The sequence below is a fragment of the Solea senegalensis genome, linkage group LG16, assembly GCF_019176455.1.
Source record: "Solea senegalensis isolate Sse05_10M linkage group LG16, IFAPA_SoseM_1, whole genome shotgun sequence".
Lineage (NCBI taxonomy): Eukaryota > Metazoa > Chordata > Actinopteri > Pleuronectiformes > Soleidae > Solea > Solea senegalensis.
Window position 1 is genome coordinate 99,266 of NC_058036.1, and position 20,347 is coordinate 119,612.

General features: G+C 43.2%; 1 protein-coding gene across 3 annotated transcripts; it reads left to right on the top strand.

The window, feature by feature from the left end:
* Positions 1 to 153: 153 nt before the first annotated feature.
* On the top strand, positions 154 to 20,284 carry LOC122783243 (synaptotagmin-14-like). Of its 3 annotated transcripts, XM_044047945.1 has the most exons (11): positions 154 to 187; positions 510 to 602; positions 1,441 to 1,507; positions 6,213 to 6,260; positions 9,800 to 9,952; positions 11,035 to 11,250; positions 13,115 to 13,368; positions 13,450 to 13,899; positions 14,688 to 14,877; positions 16,095 to 16,151; positions 18,791 to 20,284. In XM_044047945.1, the coding sequence occupies exons 2-11, from the start codon at positions 600 to 602 to the stop codon at positions 19,102 to 19,104; spliced, it is 1,752 nt and encodes a 583-aa protein (XP_043903880.1). In that variant the 5' UTR covers positions 154 to 187; positions 510 to 599; the 3' UTR covers positions 19,105 to 20,284. The 3 variants fall into 3 exon arrangements, with proteins under 3 accessions (XP_043903880.1, XP_043903881.1, XP_043903882.1); XM_044047946.1 differs by lacking the exons at positions 154 to 187; positions 510 to 602 and having other exon boundaries at positions 1,427 to 1,507; positions 16,074 to 16,151; XM_044047947.1 differs by lacking the exons at positions 154 to 187; positions 510 to 602; positions 1,441 to 1,507; positions 6,213 to 6,260 and adding an exon at positions 8,297 to 9,707 and having other exon boundaries at positions 16,074 to 16,151.
* The last annotated feature ends 63 nt before the right edge of the window (positions 20,285 to 20,347 follow it).

Genomic DNA, 20,347 nt, shown 5'->3' on the forward strand with positions numbered 1-20,347 from the left:
AGCGGAGGCTCACCTGCAGCTGCTCCCTCCTGTGGTCAGTGTCAGTGTGCGCGCACACACACACACACACACACACACGCACAGCAGCTGATTTCTATGACAACAACAAGGAGCCGAGCAGCAGAGCTGCAGCTAAAAATAGAGCAGAGTAAACAAGAAGTGGTGAAGAGGAGACAGACAACCACACGTCGGTCCTTTCATTCCACATTATTTCACAGACTTTGTATTTGAACTATAGTCTTAATCTAACACCATAGTTCTCAAACTGTGGTACGTGTACCACCCGTGGTACGTGAGCGTCCTCTGGTGGTACTTGGAGGAAAATCCGAAATACTTCATCGTACTGTATAAACCGGGGAATGACCCTAATTAGAGTCTTAATCTAATCTGTGTAAATTAAGCTGTTCAAGTGTCACGAGCCTAAAGTCGTGTTTCACTGACTTCATGTTTCCTTTTCCACCTGAAGTTCACCACTTCATCGTGTTCTGGTCATTTTGATGTTTCCACAGGAAACACACAGGTGTGTTCTGTCCACGTCAGTCAGGACACCTGTGAACACCTGTGAACACCTGACACTGACTGTGTTTCGTGTGGATATTATGGTATGTATGACACTGACTGTGTGTTTCGTGTGGATATTATGGTATGTATGACACTGACTGTGTGTTTCGTGTGGCTATTATGGTAGTATCTCATAGTCACAGTCTTTACAGAATGGTACACATCATAATTTAGAAGCAGGCCAAATATGGTCAGATGGGAAATGAGACACAGTTACAAATAACAGAGGTAGACCTCAGCAGCTGCTGCAGGCTGTGTGTGTATCCATGGCAACCCTGATGATGACGTGTGTATGCTTTTATATGAGAAGCATGATTTAGTGTAGTAGTGCAGTGCATTTGTCATTTATCATAAACAGTCAGTAAATCTACTTAATTACAATGTGATTAGTCGTAAATGACAGAAGGTTTAATGAGGCGTTGGTGAGTAGAAACACAGGGATTTAGATCCTGTTCATATACATTTTTTCATGTATTTATTTTGTGACCTTGAGTTTTTGAAAGGTGACTAATAATGAATGAATTATTGTTATTACAGATGTATCCATTAAAAACACACCATAAGCGTATTTTATCATCTTTTATTCATCGAGAGAACAAATACATTTTAATTTCTCAAAATGATGAATTAATATCTCATAATTAATTATGACTTAGTATAATATAATATATGTATATATCACAGTATATATCTATCTTTATATATATCTATGTATATATATCCATATAGATATATATATTTATGGATATATATGAAAAACATTTAAACCCAAAGCTTGTATAAAAGTGTATAATAATGCAGTGAGTTTTTTCCTCGTCGCTGTCTGAAGGACTGAGGACTGTACCACTCTGTGCCCCCCGCCCTCCTGTACCCGTGCAGTGGTCCGCTCCCCTTCTTCACCTCCTGCTTTGGTTGCAGCCAGAACAGAACATGATGGCGATGGACGGTGAGTTCATGTTTAACCGTCTCTGCTTCACCTGCTGCTGCTAACTGCTAACTGCTAACTGCTGCTACTAACGTGAAGAAAGCTGAAGGTTTCAGGAGAATCAGTGACTGTAGTTCGTGTGTTGTCTGTACAGCGGTGTGTGTGTGTGTGTGTGTGTGTGTTATTCGGCTGCAGTTTTCATTCATTCACACAAACAAACACAGACTCGATCATATGAAGCGTCTTTAGAACTTGGATTAAAGAGAAGACGCCTCAGCTCTGGTGTAATCAGATCGATCAGATCAGATCATCTACAGTAGGAGTTTTAAAGGTGTCAGTCATTAAAGTCAACATCAAATAATGCTAAAAATATGCTTATGGTGATTTTAATCATTCTGTAGAGTTTGTTATTTAATTGCACTGATATTGTTTTACTAAACTAAACCAAACTAAAGTTTCTCTGGGCTCGGTCTAGACTTGACCCCTACCATGGTCTCATTCCTGAGTCAGTCTCTGTCAGCCGAGGGGAGATGTGGGACATGAAGACATGTTGCACATGGGGGACATGTGGACATGCAGGGGAATGACAGCAGCACAGTGATGATGTGAACTCTTTATTTGTGTGTGTAAAGAAGACCTGCTGCTTTATTTAGATCATTGCAGTCGGCAGCAATTGTGGCTCTAACAGATATTGATATCATATAAATATGTATATGTATATGTATATGTATATATATATATGTATATGTATATGTATATACAGTTGAAACCAGAAGTTATATATTTTATATATATAAAAAGAGACATATGCTTCTTTTTTTTCTCACTGTCTGACATGACATCAGACAATCACTTTTCCTGTTTTAGGTCCGTTAGGTCCAAAATTATTTTTTATTTGCTAAATGCCAGAATAATGAGAGAAGGATTTTTTTTTTTAGACATTTTTTTCTTCAAAGTCAGAGGTTTACATACATTTCATTAGTATTTGGTACCTTTAAACTGTATGACTTGGGTCAAATGTTTTGGATATCCTTCCACAAGCTTCTCACAATAGTTGGCAGGAATTTTGGCCCATTTCTCCTGACACAACTGGTGTAACTAAAGTTCTTAGGCCGCCTTGCTTGCACATGCCTTTTTAATAGGATTGAGATCAGGGCTTTGTGATGGCCACAGTAAAACATTGACTTTGTTATCCTTAAGCCACTTTGTAACCAGTTTGGCAGTATGCTTCGGGTCATTGTCCATTTGGAAGACCCATTTGCCTTTAACTTCCTGGCTGATGTCTTGAGATGTTGCTTCAATATTTCCACATAATGTTCTTTCCTCATGATGGCGTCTATTTTGTGAAGTGCACCAGTCCCTCTTGCAGCAAAACAACCCCACAACATGATGCTGCCATCCCCATATTCCACAGGTGGGATGGTGTTCTCAGGCTTGCAAGCTTCACCCTTTTTCCTCCAAACATAACGATCGTATGTGTGTATATATATATATATATATATATATATATATATATATATATATATATATATATATATATACTTAATTATACAGTAAAATGACTTTACTGGGGGGGCGGAGTCTCTGTAGATTCTCATTCCAAGAAGCTTCTTCACTTCTGAAAATTGAAATTCTTCAATTCTGAATATATACATACATACGGTGGGTATGGAAAGTATTCAGACCCCTTTAAATGTTTCACTCTTGTTTCATTGCAGCCATTTTCTAAAATCAAAAAAGTTCATGTTATTTCTCATGAATGTTCACTCAGCACCACATCTTGACAGAAAGAAAACATAAATGTAGACATTTTTGCAAATGTATTAAAAAAGAAAAAGTGAAATATCACATGGTCATAAGTATTCAGAGCCTTTGCTCAGTATTGAGTAGAAGCTCCTTTTGAGCTAGTACAGCCATGAGTCTTCTTGAGAATGATACAACAAGTGTTTCACACCTAGATTTGACGATCTTCTGCCATTCTTCCTTGCAGATCTTCTCCAGTTCTGTCAGGTTGGATGGTGAACGTTGGTGGACAGACATTTTCAGGTCTCTCCAGAGATGCTCAATTGGTTTAGGTCAGGGCTCTGGTTGGGCCAGTCAAGAATGGTCACAGAGTTGTTCTGAAGCCACTCCTTCGTTATTTTAGCTGTGTGCTTAGGGTCATTGTCTTGTTGGAAGGTGAACCTTCGGTCCAGTCTGAGGTCCTGAGCACTCTGGAAGAGGTTTTCTTCCAGGATATCTCTGTACTTGGCCTCAATCATCTTTCCTTCAATTGCAACCAGTCGTTCTGTCCCTGCAGCTGAAACACACCCCCATAGCATGATGCTGCCACCACCATGTTTCACTGTTGGGATTGTATTGGGCAGGTGATGAGCAGTGCCTGGTTTTCTCCACACATACCGCTTAGAATTAACGCCAAAAAGTTCAATCTTGGTCTCATCAGACCAGAGAATCTTATTTCTCATAGTCTGGGAGTCCTTCATGTGTTTGTTGGCAAACTCTCTGCAGGCTTTCATATGTCTTGCACTGAGGAGAGGCTTCTGTGGGGCCACTCTGCCATAAAGCCCCGACTGGTGGAGGGCTGCAGTGATAGTTGACTTTGTGGAACTTTCTCCCATCTCCCTACTGCATCTCTGGAGCTCAGCCATAGTGATCTTTGGGTTCTTCTTTACCTCTCTCACCAAGGCTCTTCTCCCACGATTGCTCAGTTTAGCTGGACGGCCAGGTCTAGGAAGAGTTCTGGTTGTCCCAAACTTCTTCCATTTAAGGATTATGGAGGCCACTGTGCTCTTAGGAACCTTGAGTGCTGCAGAACCTTCTTTTGTAACCTTGGCCACAATTCTGTCTCTGAGCTCCTTGTGCAGTTCCTTCGACCTCATGATTCTCATTTGCTCTGACATGCACTGTGAGCTGTAAGGTCTTTTATATATATATATATATCTATATATATATATATATATATATATATATATATATATATATATATATATATACAGGTGTGTCTTTCCTAATCAAGTCCAATCAGTTTAATTAAACACAGCTGGACTCCAGTGAAGGAGCAGAACCATCTCAAGGACAATCAGAAGAAATGGACAGCATGTGAGTTAAATATGAGTGTCACAGCAAATGCTCTGAATACTTATGACCATGTGATATTTCACTTTTTCTTTTTTAATACATTTGCAAAAATGTCTACATTTCTGTTTTCTTTCTGTCAAGATGTGGTGCTGAGTGAACATTCATGAGAAATAACATGAACTTATTTGATTTTAGCGAATGGCTGCAATGAAACAAAGAGTGAAAACTTTAAATGGGTCTGAATACTTTCCGTACCCACTGTATATATGTGTATATATATACATTCATATACGTATATATATATATACACATACTGTACATATATATACATAGTGAATGAGTGAATGGCAGAACTGCGGCGTAAAGCAGCTTTGAACAGCTCTGTATTAATACAAACCAGTTACAAATAACCACAGGAAGTGTGTTACAGATAAAAAGGTCAACTGTACTTCCTTCATGCTACGTGTCCTGCACCATCATTAGGTTCATCCTCCTCTGTGCTGAAGCCAAACTTTACTCACAGGAAGTGGGACTGACCCTGAACAGACTTCACCTTGGTTTAGTTTGCAGAAGCAGGTGACTTCATATGTTATGGGCTGTTTTACATTGGCAGGCATTAGGAATGTAAATGCTGCTTGTTTCACACAATGTTGATTGGTTTTATAGTTGTGTTGCTTCCTGTGTTTCACTCAGAAGAGAAATGTTATTTTTGACGTGAGTGAGTGAGTGAGTGAGTGAGTGAGTGAGTGAGTGAGTGAGTGAGTGAGTGAGTGAGTGAACATGTTTTACATGATACAACTAAACATGTTTTACATGATACAACTAAACATGTTTTACATGATACAACTAAACATGTTTTACAACTAAACATGTTTTACAACTAAACATGTTTTACAACTAAACATGTTGTGTATATATATATATGTATTATACCGATGTATAAGATTTATAACCAACAGAAACAACAAAGACTTTCCTTTTATACTGAAAATACAAGAAGAGACCTCAGTGTTTCCTGATCCTCAGGCGGCCTCTGTCCTCACCTGTCCTTATCTGTCCTCACCTGTCTTCATCTGTCCTTATCTGTCCTCACCTGTCCTCATCTGTCCTTACCTGTTCACTGTGAATGTAACAGCTTCTTGCAGAGTTTGTTAAGAAGCAGGGGTGGAGTAAATATGCTGCAGACTCAAAAGAATCAGAGACTCACTGACTCAGACTCATAGACTCTCAGACTCACAGACTCAGACTCGTAGACTCAGACTCACAAACTCATAGACTCACAGACACAGAGACTCATCAGACTCACTCAGACTCACAAACTCACAGACTCACAGACTCACAGACTCAGACTCAGACTCAGAGACTCACGGACACAGAGACTCACAGACTCAGAGATTTGAGGTCAGCATGTGAGGAAGTCCGTCTCTGTGTCTGCATCTCTGCACTGTTTCAGTTTCAGTGTCAGTGGACACATTTTGAGACATGAAGAGACATAAAGGTTCCTCACTCGCTCACTCGCTCACTCACTCACTCACTCGCTCACTCGCTCACTCACGCTTCAACAGTGACATGATTGACGTGTGTGTCCGTGTAGTTCCTTGTTGTCGCTCCATCACAGCGTGGCTCATTGAAACTGCTTGTCTTCCAGGTGGCGAGCGTAACTGTGGAGTGCATGAGCTGATCTGCGTCAGAAAAGGTAGATCAGAGCTGTGGGAGCTTGACCCCGCTCCCCCACCGTACCTGTCTGCATGTCCCTCTCTGTCCTGCTGTCCTGTTTGTCTCTATCTCTCTTCTCATTTGTCACGTGTCATCATTTTGTTTGTTTAAAGAGGAAAGAGCTTGTGCAGGCGTTTAAAAATGAAAGTGTTATGTAAGGTTTATATAAATGGTCGACTCCACAAAAACCTTTGACCACAGTGAACTGAATGAATCAGTCTAGAGATTAAGAAACTTGTAAAGTCATTGAGACACAGAGTCTCTCTGAGCTTCAGTGTCTTATCATCCACTGTAGGCAGGTCTTCTGTGTGAAACTGTCCTGTTGCTTATATGAATGTATAAATATGTTACATTACATTACATCACGGCCCTGCGATGGACTGGCGAGCTGTCCAGGGTGTGACCCCGCCTATCGCCCGATGTAGCTGAGATTGGCACAGCACCCCCCGCGACCCTCTGGTGGAGGATAAAGCTGTAGATGATGACTGACTGACATTACATCACATGTCATTTAGCAGATGCTTTGATCCAAAGCGACTTACAAGAAGTGCATTTAAACATTTGGGTACAAATAAGAGCTATAAGTAAGTAAGAGCTTCAAGTAAACCAAACTATGAAGTGCTAGTCATAAGTGTGATGTATAAGTTTGTTTTTCTTTTTTTTTTTGTCATCGTCATCTTAGTCGAGGTAGAGTCAGGAGAAATGTGTTTTTAGTCGACAGCGGAAGATGTGGAGGCTTTCTGCTGTCCGGATGTCGATGGGGAGCTCGTTCCACCATTTGGGAGCGACGACAGTGAACAGTCTCGAGTTCTGTCAATGCCTCTGCGATCCTCTCAGTGAGGGGGCAGCGAGCCGGTTTGTCGATGCAGAGCGGAGTGGGCGGGCTGGGGTGTAGGTTTTGATCATGTCCTGGATGTAGGCTGGACCGGATCCGTTTGTAGCATGGAACGCAAGCACTAGGGTCTTGAAGCGGATGCGAGCAGCTACAGGAAGCCAGTGAAGGGAGCGGAGGAGCGGTGTAGTGTGGGAGAACTTTGGTAAGTTGAAGACCAGTCGAGCTGCTGCATTCTGGATGAGTTGCAGAGGTCGTATGGCACATGCAGGGAGACCAGCCAGGAGGGAGGTGCAGTAATCCAAGCGTGAGATGACAAGAGCCTGGACCAGAACCTGTGCCGCCTTCTGGGTTAGAAGAGGCCGAATCCTTCTGATGTTGTGCAACATGGAGCTGTTGCAGCAATGTTGGCAGTGAGGGAGAGATGGTCATCAAGTGTCACACCCAGGTTCCTTGCGGTATGAGAAGGAGGGTGATGGTTAGATCTGTGGTGGGAGAAACTCAGTCTTGTCGAGATTGAGTTTCGGGTGATGGTCAGACATCCACTGAGAGATGTCAGTCAGACAAGCGGAGATCCGTTCTGCTTCATGTGTGTCGGAGCTGGGAAAAGAGAGAATAACAGAACCAAGAGAGTTGGTGTATAGAGAGAAGAGGAGAGGGCCCAAGACAGAACCCTGAGGGACCCCAGTAGCTAGAGGACAGGGTTCAGACACAGATCCTCTCCAGGTTACTCTGTATATTCGGTTTTGAAGATAGGACGAGAGTCGGGTAAGTGCAGAGCCTGAGACACCTAGTTCTTGTAGGGGAGAAATAAGCATCTGGTGGTTAACTGTGTCAAACACCGCACAGAGGAGAGAGAGGCAGCCCTGACTCAGTGACAACAAAAAGTGCAGTTTAGGTCGAGTGACCTGCTTTAAAACCAGACTGAAGAGGATCAAGAAGGTTGTTCCGGTGAAGGTAGGAGGAAATGTTGAAATGTTTGACCTCTTATGTTCAAGGTCGTCTGCTGAGTTACCAAAGTGGTTTTTAACAGATGAGTTTTTATGAGGTCTGAACATCGTGTTTAAACCAACACATTCAGAGAGTCCTTGTCGTGTGTGTGTGCCATGAGTGTGTGTGTGTGTGGGAGCTGATGACAGTGTTTATGGGCTGCCATAAACACTGTCCGCTACCGGTAGCGGTAGCATGATATATTAGTATGATATATTGTACTCTGTATCGGCCAATACCCACAGCACAAGTATCGGAATCGGTATCGGGACATCTCTAATTTTCAGCATCATGTGCTGAAGAGAGCTCTCGTTTCCCTGTGAGTAAGAGTCTCTTTAAATGACAGATTTTCTGGTCCTGACACATTAAAGACTTAGAAAGGCTCAGTTTTATCTTGATCTTCACTGTGTCAGTTCTTCATGTAACACAAAATAAACCTTTGACAACACTGAGTCATCATTCAGCTCCCACCTATTATCTAAGGTCCATGTATTGAAATAAGCACTGTTGATTTATGTCACAGAGGGAACTGAGGAGTGATGACAGTCGTCCTACACACTCACTCCTACACTGTGTTACCACAGCAACATTATTAATCAGCTCATGAAGATAAACTGGGAACAAAACTAGACCATTTAGTTTGTTGAGTTTATAAAGAACAGATGAAAATCATGTTATTCTCAGCATTAAAGACAGGAGGAAGATTAAACACACTGTTATGCTAGAACAACAGTAAAGTGAGTGTGTAAGTGACAACAAACAGCACTGACAGTAATGTTATGTCATGTTTGTTTAGGTGTGAAACTGGGATTATGTAAGATTCTTGTTTCTGTAACAGACACTTCATCCACTATCCTCCACGTGAGAGTTGGTTCTTTTTTTTCTTACTTTCTCGATCTATAGATACATAAATATGTGGATGTGTAGGTGATGATGTTGGCAGCAGGGTAGGACAAAGACTGACTGGTAATGCACTGATGCCTCAGAGACACACACTGTCCCCCTGTGGACACACCGGATACCCACATGGCTCCACCAGGGCGTTTGAAGGTCATATTTGATGTGTCCATGTTGTCTCATGTCGATAAGGATGATGATGATTTCCATACCAAACTAAATCTGCTCATGTGTAGCAGCCTGTGTTGCATTTAATGAGATTTGACTTGCTTGTGCATCCGGAGTATTGGAGTGATGCTGCCCCTGAACCTGTTGCTATGGCAACCGACGGGTTTGCGTCTCTGCTGTGTTACAACCTGTCTCTCTCTCTCGCTCTCTCTCTCTGCACTTATTTTCCATCTCTTCCACACTGTAGAAAGTAGGCTGGTTATTTCAGTGTTGCATAAAAACAGACTTTTGTTATCACTCAGTTCATTTTCACATAAAATACTAAATGAGCAACAACAAGTCTCAGCAGGCAGGAAACACAGCACAACCACACACAAAATAATCGACAAAAACACAACATTTCACGATCCAGGATTATCACACGCTGCTGTTCAAGTGTTAGCTGTGCAATACTGTCGCGAGCAAGTCGTCTGAAAATAGCATCTGAAGCACTTTAGGATGAGATGGAGTTTGACATGGATCGATGTAGAAATGAAACGTGTAATATTCATGGACCAAATCTAAGTAAAGCTGCTGTAAGTGTGGAGGTGAATTGATTTGACTTTATTTGTAACACATGTCTTTGTGTTCAGTGTCTCCAGAGGTGCTGGGCTTTCTGACGGCCATCGGACTCTTCATCATCCTCATGACCTTCCTCTTCTGGTACGTCAACAACAAGTTGGCACTCGAGAGCTCAGGGAGTCTTCAGTGCCTCGATGAGTTCAGGAAAAACCCAGAGCGACAAGGTGAGGCTGCACAGACACACGCACGCTGTGTCCATCATGGTCCAGTCCTGAGTTTATAGATGATGTGGTTTTGGACATGACAGATGTGTGATCGCTTACAACTGAAAACGAGCTATACTCACAAACACATGCATGGTCCTGGCCAAACACATGGTCCTGGCCTTTCTCAGCCTGATGTCGCCCACTGGGATTCAAAGGTTGAAAAGGTTGCTTTCAGCAGGGGTCTGCAGGTCTCTCAGAGGTCTGCAGGTTTCAGAGGGGTCTGCAGGACTCACAGGGGTCTGCAGGTCTCACTGGGGTCTGCAGGGTCTGCAGGTCTCACAGAGGTCTGCAGGTCTCTGCAGGTTCCAGAGTCTGCAGGACTCTCTGGTGGGGTCTGCAGGTCTCACAGGGGTCTGCAGGACTGCAGAGGTCTGCAGGTCTCACTGGGGTCTGCAGGTCTCACAGAGGTCTGCAGGTCTCACAGAGGTCTGCAGATCTCACAGAGGTCTGCAGGTCTCACAGGGGTCTGCAGGACTGTAGACAGAGGTCTGCAGGTCTCAGAGGTCTGCAAGTCTCACAGAGGTCTGCAGGTCTCACAGGGGTCTGCAGGTCTCACAGGGGTCTGCAGGACTGTAGACAGAGGTCTGCAGGTCTCACAGAGGTCTGCAGGTCTCACAAAGGTCTTATTTTTGCTTGATTCTCTTTAACACGTCAGTAAAGACAGATTCATCAGAGTGAAGCTCTGCTGCCCTCTTCTGGAGGAAACTTGTAGGTACGGCAGGTGCATCAACATCAACACAAAAACAACAACACAACACATGACACAACAACACAACACATGACACACAACAACACAACACATGACACACAACAACACAACACATGACACACAACACAACAACACAACATTTTAATAGTGTATTTTGTTTGTATTTTTATATTTTTAAGTTATTAAACTGGTTGACTGATTTAATTCAAGTTGAGTATCACTGCACTGAGGGCTTCTCTTTGAAAATGAAAGTGCAAACTTAGATTAGATTAGATTAGATTAGATTAATCTCTAACCATTGTAACCAGGCTGTGACTGTGTCCTCAAACAGACGCTGACCTGCAGGCCTCGTCCTCAGACAGCGAGGATGAGGTCATGGGTCAGTATCAGGAGGCCGTCAGCCGCTCCCAGGGTCTCCGGGGGGGAGGAGCCAAGGCGGCTGCTACCATCAAACATGCCGGAGGTTTCAGCTGGAAGAGCCGACACAAGTACAGCGGCCTGAGCGCCGATTACCACGGCTACAGCAGCGAAGCTTCAGCTGATGATGGTACGCTCTGTACACACACACGCACACACACACGCACACTCTTCACCTCACTCTCTGTGGGAGGATTGTGAAACAGTCAAATATGCTGCACAGACAAAGACTCACACTTTTCCTTTAAATCTAGACAAAGAGAGACAGCAGCAGCAGTATCATCATCATCATCATCATCAGCAGCAGCAGCGGCAGCAGCAGCAGTGTTGTGTTGTATAAGACCTCGAGCGTCTTTCACCTTCTATTTACAGCAGTGTATGTGTCGCTCAGAGATAAACAGTGCATGAGTTGCTTGTGACCTCATTAGTGAAGACGTGCTGCAGTGGATGTGACGTGTTCGTCTCCTCACATCCACTTCATCAACTGAAGGATTGTTGAGTGAAAATCAAGTGATAGAACAGGTAATAATGTGTTATTAACAGATTATTGTTCATTCTGTCAAGGTTTTTTTGACATGTGTTGAATGGAGAATCCTGTGTTTCTCTCTTTTGAATTGATTTCAAACACAGCAGGTGTAACATTGTTGTTGCATTTCTTACCTAATATACTTTTAATATTGATCACGTGTAGATAAGTCCACGTACAAATAATTCTCCAGATCAGTGACATCATCTGTCGTTGAGACTGAGGTGAAACAAAGTGATCGTGTGAATGAATTCCCTGAAACAATCACTAACCGGGCCGTGGAATGATGATTGAACTAGTACTTCCTGTTGAGCTCCTACTAACTAGGTACTAACTAGGTACCACATGCGTGAGAAGGAGACGCTGACCCCGAACATTAATGTCATTTGTCTTCATAGATATTCACACCTGAGTTTTGCTGAGGCAGGAGGAGCAGAAATGCTAACCGTCCTAATGAATGTGCTGGAGGGAAGAGAACGCTGCTTTTACTCAGCAGCTTCACTCGCACTCAAACGCCCGCAGCTCAGCGGGGGAAAGAAAGCTGTTCAAAGTAGATTTGCTCCTTTTATCAAGTCCTCCATCGTGCCACTGATATGTGTCACTGACGTTATTAAGAGACAACGTTTCAAGAAGTTGGGAAGAAAACTCCAACAATGAGCGGCTTCTTCCAAAAGTTAGAGGACAGTGTTTTTCCAAGGTTTGAGGCTCTTCTGTCTCTGTGATGTGGGGACCACGTCCACCACCATAGAGTAGCCGGTGTTTGACTGTTACTGAAACAAATGTAACTTTATAAACTCCATTCATTCTAGTTAGTATAGTATAGTTGTGTCACTCTCTCAGCTCTGTCTGTGGGAGGAAAAGCATCGGTGTTAAAGCTTCTTTATCTTCTCAGTAATGACTGTCGGTCGTGCAGTCAGAAGGTTCCTCCTCATCCTCTGCTCTCATGCTGTTTGTCACTGAGTAACTTGACGTACCTCAGACGCTGCTTCATCTACACTGAGAACATGAAGCAGCAGAGACATGTTATCACGATGACAAAACAAAGTCATCTCCACTCACATTTACTGTTGTGACCCTGCCAGACGGAGAAGCTTCTAGAAGTAATCGTGTATTACACGAGTTGTTTAGCAGGTTTTTAGCAGCCTGACATCGAGCTCTCACATGATTCAAATCCAATCTAAATGTGATCACAGCTCAGTTCTGATGGTTCACAGACATAACTGCTGTACAAGTGTCTGAACATGACACGGTTTCAGCTGTAGGGGGCACTCTTCGTTCATGTCACACGGCCACATACTGGGATATTTATGTGATCAAGGACGCAGATCAACAACAGACACACAAACACTTCAGCTTAGTTATGTGAACGTATTCATCAGAGACACAGCCAGACCTGGTCTAAGCAGGGTTTAACCTGGAAACCCTGCTGTGACTTAATAATACACCGCTTCATTGTTCTCTTCATCAGTAAACTGCATTCAACGAATGAGAAGAACTCCACCGCTGGACGAGCTTCAGCCGCCGCCGTACCAGGATGAGAACGGTTCTCCGCGGATGTCGTGCACGCTGTCCGACCTGGGAGACGCCAAGTGTGATCTGTCTCAGACCAGCGGCAGTCCTCACTTGTCCTTCGGCAGCGACGGTCCGGAGACGGAGAGTTACCTCAACAAAGGTTATGAAGAAGATGCTCCCAGTGACAGCACGGCTGTTCTCAGCCCAGAGGTGACTCTCACATCACTGCCGGACATTTTAATTACACTCCATGTTATTGTGTGACGCTGAACTGATTGAACATCTCTTCAGGACATGTCAGCCCGAGGATCTGCAGCACGCTTCCCAAAAGGTTACCAACCAGACCCTGGCACAAAGTTCGGGACCCTGGATGTGGTGTTTGACTACGACTCAGAGGAGCAGCAGCTGGCTCTGACCATCATGGCAGTGACGGACCTTCCTGCACACAAGCGCACCGGAAACTTCTCCTGGCAGGTCCACCTGGTGCTGCTGCCCACCAAGAAGCAGAGGGCAAAGACGGGGATCCAGAGAGGCCCCTGCCCCGTCTTCACGGAAACCTTCCACTTCAGCCACGTGGATTCAGAGATGATCAGCAACTACGCCGTCAGATTCCGCCTTTACAGTATGAGACGGATGAAGAAGGAGAAGGTGTTAGGAGAGACGGTGTTCTACCTCACCAAGCTCAACCTGCAGGGCAAAATATCTGTGCCCGTCATTCTGGATCCATGCTGTGTTCTCCTGGTGAGTCCACTTTCAAACTAGGTTCACAGCAGTCCTTGAAATCCTTAAGGTTTGTGAAAATCACCTTAAATAGACGTGCGTCATTGAAAGTGCTTGTTGAGTTGATGTTTAAGTGAATGTCTCCCACTGCTGATGTGTTCTTGTCTGTTATGACGCCACCTACAGGTTCATTCACCCTGGTGTACGCAGACCAGGCAGAACACACTGTTGTGGACGCTGTCCTAACACGTCTCTGTTTGTCCAAAGACAAAGACAGAGTCGTGTGGGTTTTATCCGTTGTGACTGCAGAGAAATGTCAGGTCTGAAAAATGAGATTTAGTGAAACAGTGTGTTGTAAGCTGAGCTCATTACTGTGATGTAGGTGTGAGTTTGCACTGAGGTGAATGGAAACGTTCATTATTTTCATCAGATTTGACTTCTTGGCATAAATTAGCATTAAACTTTATTTGTACAGGACTGTCAGCATTTTTTTAATTGGCTTAATTGTGAGTAGAATCTCAGACGGGGAGCGTTGTCACGCTTTTAAAAATAGAAATGAATAAATGTACAAAGTTCTGCTGAGAAATAGTCATATGTTAACGCTTTCATTTGCTCAACCTGAAACAGAGAAGCAACCAAACAAGTGACGTGATGTCAAAGTTTGTTTTTAAGTAACAGTATAAAGTTATTAAAGTTGATTCCTAACCAACAAACACCAGTAGCAGCTGCTCTATGTTCTTTATATGGACTTTTTCAAACGTGCATCTTGTAGGATTTAGAGGTTTGTGACTGTGTGAGAATGTTTGCAGGGCGCTGAATCTCAGGTCAGCCTCTCAGACACGACGTGCACTGACAGCGCCTCATCGTTCCAGTCTGTGAGTCCGTCGTCCACACCTGAGATCCTGGTGGGTCTGGTTTACAACGCCACGACAGGACGTCTCTCTGTGGAGATCATCAAAGGCATCCACTTCAAAAACCTGGCTGCCAACAAGCCACCCAGTAAGTACCCTGACAACAGTTACATCCGGCAGCAATGATGTAATATTAACTTCATACTGAACGTGTTTAATCACTGAGACAAAGACACTGAGTGAGGCTAAGGCTAAAGCTAACAAACACTAAACCTAGTGAGAAAATGTCTGAGGTGTCTCCAGTCTCCACATCCTCATCATTAGTTTATAGTGAACCAAACTAAGAACAATATTAATGTAACAATAATCAGTCAATGTCGGTACCGTTCCAAACTGTACTGTAGCGTACCGTACTGTACTGTACCGTACTGAACTGTACCGTACTGTAGCGTACCATACTGTACTGTACTGTACCATACTGTACTGTAGCTTACTGTAGCATATTGTAGTGTAGCGTACCATACTGTATGTAGCGTACTGTAGCAATTATTACTGTACTCGTAGTGTACCGTGTAGTGTAGCGCGTACTGTACTGTAGCTACTGTACCGTAGCTTACTGTAGTACGTAGTGTAGCCACCATACCGTACTGTAGTGTACTGTAGCGCATCGTAGTGTAGCGCATCGCACGTACCGTAGCGTACTGTAGCTTATACTGTAGCATACCAGGTGTAGCGCGACATACCGTACTACTGTACTGTAGCATACCGTGCATACCGTAGTGTAGCGTGGCGCATTGCTAGCAACAAGTAGTGTGGAGGCACATACTGTACCGTGCGCGTACCGTAGTGTACTGTAGTGTACTGGTGGTAGCGACCGTAGTGTAGCATACCGTAGTGTAGCGTACCGTACTGTACTGTACTGTACCATACTGTACTGTAGCTTACTGTAGCATATCGTAGTGTAGCGTACCATACTGTACTGTAACGTACCGTACTGTACTGTACTGTAGCGTACTGTACTGTACTGTACTGTAGCGTACTGTACTGTAGCGTACTGTAGCGTACCGTAGTGTAGCGTGACGTACTGTAGCATACTTTAGCATACCGTACTGTAGTGTAGTGTAGCGTACCAACAATAAAATATGTATGTATGATCAATGTGAAGGCCACTGCACATGTTGATGTTATCTACAGTACATAATAAACTCCAGCTGCACTTTTCCTCTGGTTTGATCCTTTAGTTTCACTCAGTTTCAGGATCTCAGCAGAAACGTACTTTCCTCTTGTGTTGTGTGTTCTCCTTACTTCCTGTTTTGACGTCTTGCTCTGCTGTTTTTCTTACTGCTGTCCAACCCTTGTTGTCAGACGGGCTGTTCTGTTGTCTAAAACACTTGATAGGTGGACAGGTTTATATAATCAGAGGTGAGTCCCTGCTCCTGTTCTCCATGTTTCACTGTACTGTTGTTCATCTTCATGGATGCACACAACTGAACACACACATTTGTAATTTACATGAACTGAATTCACATGCTGGGATAAATATCTAAACAACATTTTACAAGAAATTGTGAGGAAAATAAAAAATAATAGTCACTGATGATGTGTGTACTGTCAGACACTTTCAATTTTATGAGATAAAATCATTTTTTGACTTCCTTACAGAGACTTGTTTTTATTGTTTTTCACGTCTTCAGTTTAAGAATCCATGATCAGGAAATGCACTGCAACAGAAACAAGAAACAGCTCAGAACAAAGAGAAAGCTTGGGGTTTAGACCGGCTCAGCCATCCATCCCCTCAGTGTTGTGTGTTTGTGCCTGTGTTTGTGTGTTTGTGTCTGTGTTTGTGTCTGTGTTTGTGCCTGTGTTTGTGTGTTTGTGCCTGCCTGTTTGTTTGTGCGTTTGTGTCTGTGTTTGTGCCTGTGTTTGTGTGGTTTGTGCCTGTGTTTGTGTCTGTGTTTGTGCCTGTGTTTGTGTGTTTGTGCCTGTGTGTGTGTTTGTGTCTGTGTTTGTGCCTGTGTTTGTGTGTGTTGTGCCTGTGTTTGTGTGTGCCTGTGTGCCTGTGTTTGTGTGTTTGTGTCTGTGTTTGTGCCTGTGTTTGTGTGTGTTTGTGCCTGTGTTTGTGTCTGTGTTTGTGCCTGTTTGTGCCTGTGTTAGTGTGTTTGTTTGTTAGTTTGTGTGTTGTTTTGTGTCTGTGCCTGTGTTTGTGTGTTTGTGCCTGTGTTTGTGTGTTTTGTGCCTGTGTTTGTTTGTGTCTGTGTTTGTGCCTGTGTTTGTGTGTGCCTGTGTTTGTGTCTGTGTTTGTGCCTGTGTTTGTGCCTGTGTTAGTGTGTTTGTTTGTTTGTGCCTGTGTTTGTGTGTTTGTGCCTGTGTTTGTGTGTTTGTGCCCTGTGTTGTGTGTTTGTTTGTTTGTGCCCGTGTTTGTGCGGTGTTTGTTTGTTTGTTTGTGCCTGTGTTTGTGTGTTTGTGCCTCGTGTTTGTGCCTTGTGTGTGTTTGTGTGTTTGTGCCTGTGTTAGTGTGTTTGTTTGTTTGTGCCTGTGTTTGTGTGTTTGTGCCTGTGTGACTGCCTGGACCTCTTTGGCCAAATCCACACAGAAACCCTGCTGTAGTACAGCTGCCAGGCCTGTAAGTGGCGCTGTGACGCTGCTCATGTTTCACCAGTGTGATAAAAACAAACGTCTGTTTCTGTGTGTGCTGAAGGTACACGTGTTACATGTAACACGTAACACAGGGCTGGGACAGATTAGTGTAAAGGTTCAGCGTCCATGTTTTATCCAGATTGTGATATTATTTGTGCAGATCCACAAACTGTGAAGATTTCAAATTACATTAAGAAAAAACAAGTCACATCTGGTAACAGTGAAACATGTTTGTGAAGCTTTGATTGACTTTGTGAAAAGTGGGAGGAGTCAAGTTAATGACGAGCCACAGCCTCTCATTCTGCAACAGTAGCAAAGAGCCATGCACCACCACTGCGACACACACACAGCGACACACACAGCTACACACACACACACACACACACACACACACACACAGACACACACACAGCTACACACACACACACAGCACACACACACAGCTACACACACACACAGCACACACACACACACACACACACACAGCTACACACACACAGCAACACACACACAGCTACACACACACACAGCTACACACACACACACAGCACACACACACACACACACACAGCCCATTCAGCAGCAGTCAAAAAAGAAATCAAGGCTATTTTTTCCAGTCTGCTTTTCTGTCAAAGGCAGCGAGTGAATGTGTGATTGAGGGCGAGTGCGGTGTTAGAAAGCAGCAGCTGGCACTCTGCTCGTCTCTGCTCGTCTCTGCTCGTCTCTGCTCGTCTCTCGCAGACACAAACACAAAAACACAGTGTTATTACAGAGAGTGAAACCCTCTCAAAGGCTCATTGTGATCATCCGTCTCATTTACTTTCAGCTGGATCTGTGTCTTCAGTTCACGCCGTGATTTGTGAATAAAGCGTCGCTAAATACTGAATCACTGCGTAATGACAAACTGATGATGTTTTTCTTTTTCACTTGATTCTTTTGCAGTGAAATGCATGACATTTATTGAGATTCTTTTGTTTGCTTGCAAAAGGAGTCGCATTCACATTAAAATGATCAGTGATCTGCTGAACTTGCTCTGTGCTCATTATTATTAGAAAGTTGAGGTGGAGTGTCGTGTAATTGTCTGCACGTGTTTGCTTTGCAGCAGCAGGTGTTTAGACTCTGGCCTCAAACCTCAGAGAAAACAGCAGCAGCTGCTGAAGAATAAGCAGAATAACAAACATGAAATGACCTTTCTTCCATTTTATTTAGTCACATATACGTTCTGATTGAAGCACTAAATGAAGCCTGTGTCCTCCTTGTTTAGGATCAGTGACATTGACAAGAATCAGCACAGTTTTTCTGTTCATAGAGAATAAAACAGTGGAGACACGAGGATTTTGCACAAATGATACAAATTCTCATGTTACCATGGTAACCGATGATGAGGTTTAAACCATGTCTACTCCTTCATTTGTGTCTCATAGATACATATGTTAAGCTGACGCTGCTGAACTCCATGGGCCACGAGATGTCCAAGTGTAAGACGTCCATCTGCCGGGGTCAGCCCAACCCCACCTACAAAGAGACCTTTGTTTTCCAGGTGGCTCTTTTCCAGCTGTCGGACGTCACGCTCATCCTCTCTGTCTACAACAAGCGCAGCATGAAGCGCAAGGAGACCATTGGCTGGATTTCATTTGGTCTCAACAGCTCTGGAGAGGAGGAGCTCAGCCACTGGACGCAGATGAAAGAGTCTAAGGGACAGCAGGTTTGCCACTGGCACAGTTTACTGGAGTCGTAACGGCAGCAGGTGAAGCTGAGAGATTTCAGCACGGTTCCAATCACACGTCTTGTAATGACCTTTAAATTCATGCATACGCACTTTTATTTCTTAATGAATGGCTTTCATTAGTTAAGATAGAGCTGGAGTTTACCCAGAATCCTCTGGCTCTAACAAAGGTATCTTTATTAATCTTGTTATTAATGTTTCAATTACAGATATTTATTTGTGTCAGCATTTAAAGAACAAGTGAATTATTGCAATTAAAAAAAAAAAAAAGTTTACACGGGCGATGAACTCAAAGATGCTACAGCTTCACTTTCACAGTTTCTATCATAATCATTCATACATGATTATTAATATCATAGAGGTTTAATTCCACACACACACACACACAGGTAAAGCCTCAGTTCATCAGTGCACGTATTTTCACTTCATTTCATTTTCAGACGACAACAAATACACTTTATATTTCTGACTGTGCTGCAGCTGTGCTGAAAACTAGCTTTGTGCAGGGTTGACCGTGTGTGCGTGTGCGTGCGTGTGCGTGCGTGTGTGTGTGTGTGTGTGTTGAATGAAAGCTCCGTGGAGCGGCTGTGGTTTTAGTAGCTGCTTCGTTGCTGGATGTGATGTGAAGTTATTTCACTCTGTGATTGTTTCTCATATTCTTTATAAACACCAAATGTTTTCTGATCTATTTTTCAACAAGAAATGAAGTGAATTTGTTTGTTTTTTAAAGCTAGGGTCTGTAAGTTTTTCAAATCCTCTTCACATTCCAAGAAACCCCCCCCCAAAATATAATAAACCCAACCAATCACTTTGTCCAGACCATAATAATATACGTATCCGTCTTATCATTCAGGGCCAGTTCAGCCTGTGGTTCACTTTATTTAACCTTCCTTAGCAGTGTGACAGCACCACCTACAGGCCTGGCATATGTACTGCAGTGTTGTGGATGTAGATGGAGTCATTTCCTAAAAACCTTTCCTTTATGATCGTTCATGGTTTGTATCAGAAAATTACAACTGAACTAAACTAAACCTCCATTCTTCACTTTTTAAAGTCTAACTAAACTAAACCTCTGTTCTTCACCTTTTAAAGTCAACTTAACTAAACCTCTGTTCTTCACTTTTTAAAGTCTATCTAAACTAAACCTCTGTTCTTCACCTTTTAAAGTCAACTTAACTAAACCTCTGTTCTTCACTTTTAAAGTCTATCTAAACTAAACCTCTGTTCTTCACCTTTTAAAGTCTAACTAAACTAA

Coding starts and splice junctions, on each gene's coding strand:
- LOC122783243 (XM_044047945.1), top strand. Junction 1,508..6,212: donor GAACATGATGGCGATGGACG/GTGAGTTCATGT, acceptor CTTGTCTTCCAG/GTGGCGAGCGTAACTGTGGA. Junction 9,953..11,034: donor GAAAAACCCAGAGCGACAAG/GTGAGGCTGCAC, acceptor GTCCTCAAACAG/ACGCTGACCTGCAGGCCTCG.